Below are 10,851 nucleotides of genomic sequence, written 5' to 3' on the forward strand. Positions count from 1 at the left end.
AAAACGCATCGATCGATGAACTTCCGAGGAATTATACCGACGAAGTTCTCCCTCGGTATATTCCGAGGACATTTCCGACAAACTAGTGATCCTCGGAAATTTATTTCCTCGGAATTCCGACGGAAAATTCCGAGGGATTTCCGAGGAAAAAATAAATTCCGAGGAATTATTTCCGACGACGTGTTTCGTCGGTATGTCGTCGAAATAACGATATTCCGACGAAATTCCGACGATTTTTTCCCTCAGAATCCTTGATGTTTTCTTGTAGTGTGTAAAGGTAAATAAAATATGTCAACAATATATTTAAAATGGATTAATCAATTCTTAATTTGTCAGAATTGGTTAGTTTGACCGAAAGTTCATTAATATTTTTTACATTAAATATTTTGAATTTCAAATCTGAAAACAATTTACAAACAGTTGTATCAAATTGAAAATAAAGTTTACAAGAAATCTTCGACGTAATGCAAATGAGAATACAATTAGGATCGTCAGACTTCATATTTTATAATAGAACTATCGTTATAAAATTATTTATATAATATTGTCATAATTTTTGATAAAAATAATAATTTAAAGTTGAAAAGTATACCATCAATCTCTCATGTCATCCCATTTTTTCTCTTTTACAGAAACCTTGAAAAGAAAAAGTTTTTAAAAGCAAATAAAATTTAGTTATCAGATATAGTCTAAACCGAATATGAGTAAAATCAGATTTGAGATTTTGCTTCATGGTTGTTATTAGCATTCACTTGAAGAGTATTGATTCTGGTCTCCATCCATTGGACAATGTCATTGAATACAAGCTCTGACTTCTCCAAAGGCTCCCCGAAAAGAAGGCTATGCCACATTTCAGGATACAGCTTCAGAGTCTTATCATTGGAGGAAGCCACCTCATAAAGCAGTTTGCTAGCTTCTTTATCCGTAACTTTATCATCTTCTCCATGCAATACTATGAATGGCATTGTCACCTATCTCACATACATATATCTCCAAAATCAAATGAGTTATATAAATAAGATATGAATTGTTTATTCATATGTTCTACGTTTATAGTATGTTTTAGTTTTGTCCAAATGAAACTACAATTAATTGTAAATATCAATGTTCCAAAAAACGCTAAGCGATAATTAAGGCTCAGACAGACACCGTCTATAACGATTTTCTTTTAAAAATGTTATAAACAAATCATTTCATTTATTACTGGCTTTGCCTCATATGTGGACGTTTAAGCACTACCTAAACCAAATTTTAGAACATTGGTACTTATAAACACAACATGAAGGGTACTGTCGTGGCCTGTGTTTACACTTGCCAAAATATTTTGTGAAAAATATATATTTTATAAAAAGAGGAATATCCTAAAATTAGTTTGAAACAATCATAATATAACTTTGATTATTACCTCGTGCAACCGATTCTCTAGGTCAAGGCTTACTCTAAAAAGCTCGCTCATCGTCTTCATACGAGGCCTCCCAATATAGCAATTTGGATTATCTTTAATCTGTTTTGTGTGAATGTATGTTTTGTAAATTCAGGGGAATAGAGTATTAGTCCGTAGAAACTATGGATTTGCCAGGTCCATAATGTATCGGTTACCAATCCTATAGTCAATATAGTGTAAAAGATTGTAGAGTACGTACCTCTTGTCTCTTATGAGGCTGTTTAATAGCGAGGTTAATGATATCAGGCCCTGGAAGTATCGACTTCCATGATGGGATCAGATGTATGACCAAGTTCATCATAGATATAACTGTTTTTGGTGGTTTCATCTCTTCAGCAATCTGTCTCTCATCACAATCGTAATTGGATATGTTTATGATTCTTGATTTATAAGAGATGATTGATGAAGTAATGATATGTGTGAATCTGTTCACCTTACACATAGGAGCAATAAGGATAGCTCCATCCCAAAACTCTGGTTTCTTGCGGTGCAAGAGAAGAACTACTGCTCCACCCATTGATTCTCCCATCAAAAATTTCTTCTTCTTTGGGTTCTCTCCCATTTCTGCCATGCACAACAAACAAAATCCAGATTACGCGAGTTACAACCCTAATATTAAAATAATTTGTTCTAAAGAAACTTTCAAATATGTATAATCAAGATCTATAATCTTCTTTTTAAGAAAAAGAAAAGAAATTGACATATATGTATTTTTTTTTATCAAAGACATACTATAGTTTTGTATTGAAACTTCAAAAAAAATCCGCAAATCATATTAACTAAACATTCAAGCCGTTCAAGTGTATGCACCCCCACATATTGCCACAAATGTTATGTATATACTTTCAGAATAGTATTCACAACTTTAAATGTTTGATGTGAAGTTCCTTTGTTAGTTGCAACTGCAAACGTCAATTAACATAGATCGTTAATTTACACTCCAGACATATGTTATAGGAAAAAAATTTGAAAATATTTAAGATTTTAAAATATGATATTTCTTGTAAAATGCAACGTAAACGAAGATAATGGTGTTGAAACAATCCATGCTCATATTTGATGTTGTGAAATTTTAAGAGTGTGTCAAGGTGTAATCATGAGGTCAAGAAAGAAAAGATGAAGTTAACAAATAAGAAAGAAAAAAATTGGAGATGGACCAGATATTTTGGAGAAATGTGAATAGACATCATTGATGAGAAGATCGAAGTCATCAATGTAGACATTGAGGCCACCTGATCTTCCATGCCCTTCATATTCAATTCCATACATACCAAATCCTTCTTTTGCAAACTTAGATGCAACATCTGCAACGTAAAGTTCACATTCACCTATTTGTTCCATTATGTTATTCAATGGATGCATATCTATCATGATATATATACCTTTAAAGGTGGTGCTGCAATCAATTGCGTAGCCATGACAAAAGAAAATGAGAGCTCTTGGTTCTTGATTTACTGGAAACCATTTGCAAGTTAGGAGTTGCATTCCCCTTGAATTCTTGATAAATTCCTAAATCAATTTAAGAACTATCATGAGCATTTACTTGTTCATTAGATATATAATAAGAAAACAAGTAATTAATCTTCAAATCGAGTAATGAAATTTACCTCGCTATATCCGACCTGTCCATCAATATAAGCCTGTAAAATGATAAAACTCAAATCACATATATATTTAATTTAGAAGCCATAGAAAAGAACAAAAAACTAACCATATTTGATCCCAGAAAATGTAATGAGAGAGTAACAATAAAACATAACAGAATATATAGTTAGGTTGTTGTTTCTTGTGGAAGAAGAAATGTTTAGAAAAGGGTTGAATCAGACAATAGTCATGTCCTTTTTCTTCGCTCACAAGAACCATTACTAATATTTTGGTGGTGACCTGAATTTAGCAATTTCACAACACCAAAAGTAAGCACTAATTACGGAATAAGTTTTTTTTTTTTTTTGCGTAAACGTCATTTTAGTGAAGTTGTATAACATAACTTCATCATAATAATGCACAATTAAGTCTACTAACAAGAAATGTTGGTTACTTTTTTTTGTCCTAGATTTTAATTTCTCACTTAAGTTAATTTAATCTTTGATAAATGTTCTGTGAAGTCATAAAGTCTCTTCTGATCTTTCCTTTTCATCCTAGTTGAATAAAGTTGTAAGCCGGTGCCCGGTGGTGAGCTGAAGTTGGTGAATGGAGATAAAATACTAAACAAAAACAATAAGGAAAGCCTTAAAACTTTCACATTTTAAGTTTTGTTTTCTAAAAATATCACAGAAATATAAAATTTTGAAAAATGTACAACTTTTAGGTTATGAAGGCAACTGAAATTGGGAATGAGCGCTAACGCAGAAGAATCTATCAATGGACGGATATTCCCTCTTAGAGCTGTTTGTACACTATCATCTTTTGTCACATGCCGAGTCACAGCATCTGCGACTGTAACGTTTACTTAGAGGAGTTTCACTGAGTGTTGGAGAATGAAAATGGAGAACCTGTGTACACAGATGAAGAGTTTACTGGAACAATTGTGGAGTACTTCTCAAAGCTATTTAAGTCAGTACCCGGCTGACAGGCTCCAAATATTTACAGAAGCCCTCACATCTAAGATATCTGAAGAAACGAATCTCTCACTCACGGCGACTCCCAGTCCTGAAGAAATACACTTGGCTCTACTTGCGATTCATCCGGACAAAGTTCCTGGCCCGGATGGCTTGTCAGCAAGTTTCTTCCAAGCTAATTGAGAAATTTTCATGAATTATATTGACGTTAAATTTTCAAGGGAAATTTACCAAAATAGAATTAAAAAAACAAACTCTTTGCACTCTTAGTATAAAACCAACCTAAACTAATCCTTTTAGTATAATATTTTTTAAATTCCCCAATCTAACCTTTACTTCATCAATTAACAACTTAAAAACTCACTTTTATATATCAATTAAAAACAAAAAAAAAATAATTTTGACACAAAAAAAAGGAAAACAAAAAAAATTGAATCAAAATCTAATTAAAACAAAATCTAAATAGAAACAAAGAAAAACAAATCCCCAAATCAATTTAATATATGAATTCAGTTTAGTTTTATTTTTTGATAGTTATAAGAATTTATATCAATTTTTTTTTAATTTTCTGTAATTTGATTTAAATATCTTAATCCAATGAAATAAATGAAAATATATCTAGGATTATATTTTGAAATATCTACATATATTCTTAAATATAATTTAAAATAAATCAATTTTTAAAATAATCAATTTTTAGAAAATAAATAAATAAAAATAAACTTTTATTTTTTTGGCAAGAAAAATAGCTGAAACACGTTTTAGGAAAGTAAAAATATTTCCAAATATTCTTATAATATATTGTAAGTTGTAACTGAACTTGCCATATTTTTGAAAATATTTTTATTCTTATTCGTAGAATGTACCTTCTACACTACGTAGAAACAAGACAAAAATTCTATAAGCAGATTCTACCACATGTAGCCGTCTGAATTGTGTCTAGATTTCGCATTCGTGAAATTTTAGATTATCTCATAAAAGTAGAAACTGCATTCACAAAAAATGTAGTTATCTTTACAACTGGTAGAATTCGCATTCTTAATAATTAGAAATTTAATTAAAAGTATATTGTATGTTCTAAACAAAGTAGATGAACTTGTTTAATCTAGAATAACCAATTTTTGGTAGAAGATGAATCTACTTTTTGTAGAATATAATTTAAAATTTTAATTTATCAAGTTTTTCAACCAAAAAAATATCAGTTTGTGTATATGGGTGTTTCATCAATTTTTTCAATCTTTTTATATTTTTTGAGTCATAAAACTATTTATTTCATTAAGTTTTAAAATGGAAAAGGCAAAAGACAGAAAAATGGACAAAAAAATTAAACCAAAGGAACAAACATGCTTATTTTTTGTTATGTTTTGGCAAATTTCCCAATTTTCAATTATAAATTTGAGTTGTTGTACGGTTACTTTTCCTTTAGTATATATATTGTGAAAACATGTTGGTTTCGTTCTTATTTCTTCTAAGCATGTATTGTTTTTTTTTTTTTTTTTTTTTTTTCTAACTCTTATTTTTGTGTAACTTGTTGCTATGTTCTTTAAATTTCTCACTTTAACTAATAATAATTGGACGTAAAAAAGGAATTTGTAAATCTCAAAGTATCATAAATATATCTCTTTTGTTTTATTTTGTTCTCTTGAGATTTATGGCTACACTGAAGTTGAATGTATCTGTATAGTAAGTCAAAATAGCCATTTTTTATTCTTTTTCTTTGAGAAAATTAATATATTTCCTTCTACAAAATTGACTTCATTATCATGGTCTCAATGTCTGACCTACGATTGAGTTGACCGCTCTACAAGAATCCCCTCTCCAAATTGTTTTCACACTTCGATACTATTTTCTTGGGTTACCTACGGGTGTCTTGACCTAAGTCCAGTTAATTCTCGGTATCAACCAGTGGTTCCAGATCCATGTTTGCTAAATAAAACCTAAGACATGGTCCATGTTTGTCTAGCCAATTAGTAACAACATTGTTGTTAGCAATAATCGAACCCATAACAAACAGGTCTATGATTCATTAGTACTCCCCAAGCCTACACAACACAATCTTCCCTTTTTAAAATGTGTAGCGAAAGCATAGAAGTATAGAACATTACCAATAATTATTAGATTTGCCAAATTCGTGATTTTTTTAATTCAAGCGATGCTATAGTTAATACTAGTCGCTTTGTTGGTTGATTGTTCCACAAAAAGAAAAAGAAAACTAAACAAATTGCTTCTGGTTCGTAGACGAACCAATATGACCGCATACGTGAAGTATAGCACTAGCCAACGATACTAAGTCGTGAGAAAACGTAGAATATGTTATAATGCCCTTGTAATGATTTCGCCAACTCATATACACATCGTTGAAACCAAAATGATTGACATGTACAAACATAGTTGACTTTGGTATAGAATCTCGAGTTTGTTCTTTAAGGAAAATGCCAGTGACTCTGTTATGTATATCTTTGTATCACATTTTGTCGAGTGCGTATATTTGACTTTTTCTCGCAAACTTTAATAATATACGTAACATGCGAATGTCCTGTCACATATAATAGATATGTAAAATACATGAATTGGTCAAGTTGGTATATAAATTAGTATGCATCTCTATGTGATCGTCTTTTGGTCAAACGAGAAGTTCATCGTTTCATATAGACGATGACAACAAATTAATTTTTTGTGAATACTTTAACGTAGATATGAAGTACTAGAGATGAAATCACACATGCCTTAATTCTGACAACGGTTACTAATTAACTTACAATATAAGAATATAAAGATAAATACATAGATATATCAAACAAAATCAACAACTACTGTGAACAGAAGAAGTTCTCTTTCGAACGACGGCTTCCTGTGAAAGTTCTCTCTCGTGCCGTCGGGTTGCTTCTGTCTGGTTTGGTGGTTTGGTCCGTACTTAGATTCTTCGGCTCAGTTTGTGTTGGGTAGGGTTGTCGGAAGCTACGTGAACCGTAGCTTCTAGGTTTGAGGGCGTCGATCTCTCGATAGCTTGTGGCAACCGACTTCTTCTCTCCGGCCTTTCCCGCTCGCTTGGTCTTGGCTCATCTCGCTGTTTAGCTAGTTTCTAGGACTTCTTTTCTGCACCGGTTTCATTTCAAGGTCGTTACTTTGTTGTTAGTTTGTGTGTTTTAGTTCGGTTTTGTACAGTAGAACCTCTAAAAATTAATAATGTTGGAACTTTAAAATTTTATTAATTTATAGAAATATTAATTTACAAAAAATTTATTTTTTAGATTTTTCTATTTTTATTAATAAAATAAGAAAATATTTGATTCTACCGTATATAAATTATTTAAATTTTATAAATTTGACTTTTATATTATTTTATTATCTTATTTGGTGTATATTTTTATGTTTCATAGAATCGTTATGTGATTTTGGATATAATTTTACTAAATATTATCAAAATATATTAAAATATTAAGAAAAATAAAAGTATTTTCATTGTGAATATAAAACCAACAATATATGTTTAGTTTGTACTTATATAAAATATATATAGAGATATATTATTAATTTATGACTTTAATGAGACTATATCTTTACATGGGAGTTTTAAAAATAGTATTATCTTATTATTTTATCGATTTGTGTCATATTTTACACCGGTCCAAGGTGGGACCGACGAAATTTATTAATTTATAGAGATTATTAATTTATCGAGTATTAATTTATAGATGTTCTACTGTATTATGCTACTTGTCGTATTTGTAACCAAAATCACAAATTAAAATTTGGAATAATATTTAATATTTTACCAAAAAAACAGAAGAAGATTATATATGTTTAACAAATGATGGTAGTAAATAACAAATGTTTAAAACATTACTTAACTTAAATTGATTTTTTTATTCAAATAGTCCTTGTTATTGTTATGATGAATTGTAGGGTAGCACGGATCGGATATCCGGAGTATTTTAGGACATTCGAATCTGGATCCGTAAAATTGTTATCCAGATCCGTAAAATTGCTATCCAGATCCGGATCTGGACCTTACGATTATCCGAGTTCCATTTAAAAAAAATTTTTTTTTATAATTTATTTACTTTTTAAAATATTTTTGTAAATAAAATTGAAAAATTATTGAAATTAAATAAATTAAAATTTATTTATTTTCTATAAAAAATTATATAATATACATATATAAATATAATTATATTTTAGTATTTTAAAAATAAATAAAATACTCGGATCCGGATATCCGAACCCAAGATTTCATGCGGATCCGGATCCGTGAACCCGGATCCGAACCCCCTGGATATTCATTTGCCGGAGCGGATCCCAGGTCTGAGGCCTAATGAATTGAATGCAATTACGTGAATTGAGTGCTTTCGAACAATATAACAACATTTTACTAACATAATTAGTTTAACTAGGGGTTTGGCCCGCCCTGCAGGCGAGTAAATTTACACTATAATTATTTTATACTAAAATACACTAAAACTATTTTCTACTAAAGTATATTTTATTTTTATAAAATATTGAAAGTTTAGTTTATAATAAATACAATATGTTTTTATTCAAAAACTGTAAATTTTATTAAATTTGGGTTGTTTGAGTTGAAAAGACCGCTCAATTTTTTTTGTTAGATACAAAATTACTAAATGAAAAACTAAGAAAAACATAATGACTTTTATTTTTTCTATTTTATTTCTACTGCTATTTGATATAGTTGAAGAAAATCTAAAGTAAAAATAACTAATATTTTTTATTTCTAAGAATATCAGATTTTTATATTATTACAATAACTAATTTTTTACGATAATAAAACACTCATCTTCAAGCTAAATCAATTGAAAATCAGATGTAATGTGATAAAATTATAAATAATTATATTTTAAAGTAAAGTTTCAATAATATCATCAATAATAATTAGTATATATTGTGTAACAACAAATGATGTTTTGTAATATATGTTTTCCGTTTATATAAGATATTCGATTTAAAATTAAATTTTCTTTAATTTTTAGTGTTTTTCTAATTATGTTTTGTAAATTATTTTGGCATTTGTTGAATTTTCTTATAATTAATTATTTGTTGGAAATGTTGTTCATGCTATTTTAAAATACTTTTATAAATAGTGTTATAAATTAATAAAATATTATATTTTTAGCAGAATTTTGCTTTAGTTTCATACCCTATTATAGCAAATAATTTGCTTCGAATGAGTTAGAGTGAACCAAACGTAATTTAACCAAATAAATTAAATGTATAGTAACCATTAATAATCTGTAAATTAAAAAAAGTCAATTAATCTTTTCAGCGGCGGAGGTATTGAATGAAAGTATATAATTCCTATCTAATCAAATATCTCATTTTCTGTTTCCACATAGTAAATCATATATAGTTACATAACTAAATGGAACATAAAAATATGTTAGGTTTATATTCCAGCCCAAAACAATCAAATAATATGTCATCAATCAAATAATTATACACACCAAAACTGTAAACGGTCATGTATATACTTTTAATTTACACAAATCATAATTGATTTTTGTACTCTTATACATTTACTTTTGAATAAATTGGTACTTTGATTTTTTTTATTATACTTCTTTTTTTGATTTAGATGTTATGAAAGAAGAAATAAATGACTCAAAGTAATAGAGTAAACATCTTAATTAGATACACAATATAAAAATTTGTTACTGTTATATTTTTTCTATGTTTGCTTATTTTTTTGTTGTACATCATGTTTTCTTATTTTATGATCAAGTTTTTATCCATGTATAAAACTTATATTTTTCTTATAATTTGGATATAAGAATTTTTAAAGATTACATAGCAAAGTTGTGTATATCAAAAGCTTCATGCCATTCTTTGTGTCTCTCATCGAGACAACCAAGAAACAAACCAACTGGACCATCACCACCTGCCACCTATCCTCATTATCATTGCCACTGAAACCACCTACCACCTATCATCATCATCACCTGAGGTCAAAATGTATTACAGACCTGTTGTTTCCATGCGAGATACATTTGAACTTTGAAGCACTTCTGCTGATGCACATGCATTACAACTTTTGAGCTGATAGCAAGAGAACATGTCCACTCATCTGAACCAAGGAAACAAATCAGATTTTCGAAATTGTTCAACTGTTATACAATAGCATAGTGTTCTTCACATGGTAAGTTGAAATAGATAGTTTTACTGTGAAAAACTGAAAAATAAGGTTATGCACACTGGACCACTAATAAAAGGTATTACTGTAGATTTTTAGCCAAAATAACTTGTCTAACTGGCATAAAACCCTCCAACTCAGAAAGCTTCAAAAGTCTAAGAAAATTTGGTGTGGACTTATTAGATTTCTATAGATTAGCAGAAGCAGTCTCTAAATTGTATACAAATAACATGCCAAGCTTAGTGATGACATATACCAAGTGAAATTGTGAGAGACCTGTGGGGAAAAAAGGTGTTATGATTTTTCACCAGAAACTACGAAAGTTAAATTAACTTGTAATGTAACTACAAACATGCATTTGGGAAAAATGGATCTGCCTGCCTCTTTGAAACTGATGGTTTTCCTACAAAAAAAAAACTATTTCCTACAAATGTAGCGAAAGATGCAAAATAACCATGAAAATATCAAGCAGTGGAGAAACCTAACCTGTTTGTGCACCAAGCTAAATGACTCTGCTGTTATCTGTCCAGCATTGAAGCTCTTGATTTCAAAGAATATAAAGAATAGAAAGATTCACATTCCAAGGTACATATCATTAATATTGTTTTTTTCATAATGCAGTTAAATATTAGACTTGAAATGAATTCACAAAGGAATAACATACTTTACCTTAGACTGAGAAAATGAAGCAGGATGTGCTTCAA

The 10,851-nt window shown here is 29.4% G+C and overlaps 1 protein-coding gene across 1 annotated transcript; it reads right to left on the reverse strand.

Annotated features, from left to right (window-relative positions):
- Positions 1-620: 620 nt before the first annotated feature.
- LOC106341148 (caffeoylshikimate esterase) lies at positions 621-3,232 on the reverse strand. The gene is made up of 8 exons (XM_013779966.1): positions 3,156-3,232; positions 3,052-3,084; positions 2,827-2,953; positions 2,602-2,748; positions 1,878-2,008; positions 1,644-1,784; positions 1,406-1,504; positions 621-971 (listed from the first exon to the last, which is right to left on the reverse strand). Exons 1-8 carry the CDS (start codon positions 3,156-3,158, stop codon positions 711-713), a joined length of 942 nt encoding a protein of 313 aa, XP_013635420.1. The 5' UTR covers positions 3,159-3,232; the 3' UTR covers positions 621-710.
- Positions 3,233-10,851: the final 7,619 nt, after the last annotated feature.

Source organism: Brassica oleracea, chromosome C4 (genome assembly GCF_000695525.1).
Source record: "Brassica oleracea var. oleracea cultivar TO1000 chromosome C4, BOL, whole genome shotgun sequence".
NCBI classification, from domain to species: domain Eukaryota; kingdom Viridiplantae; phylum Streptophyta; class Magnoliopsida; order Brassicales; family Brassicaceae; genus Brassica; species Brassica oleracea.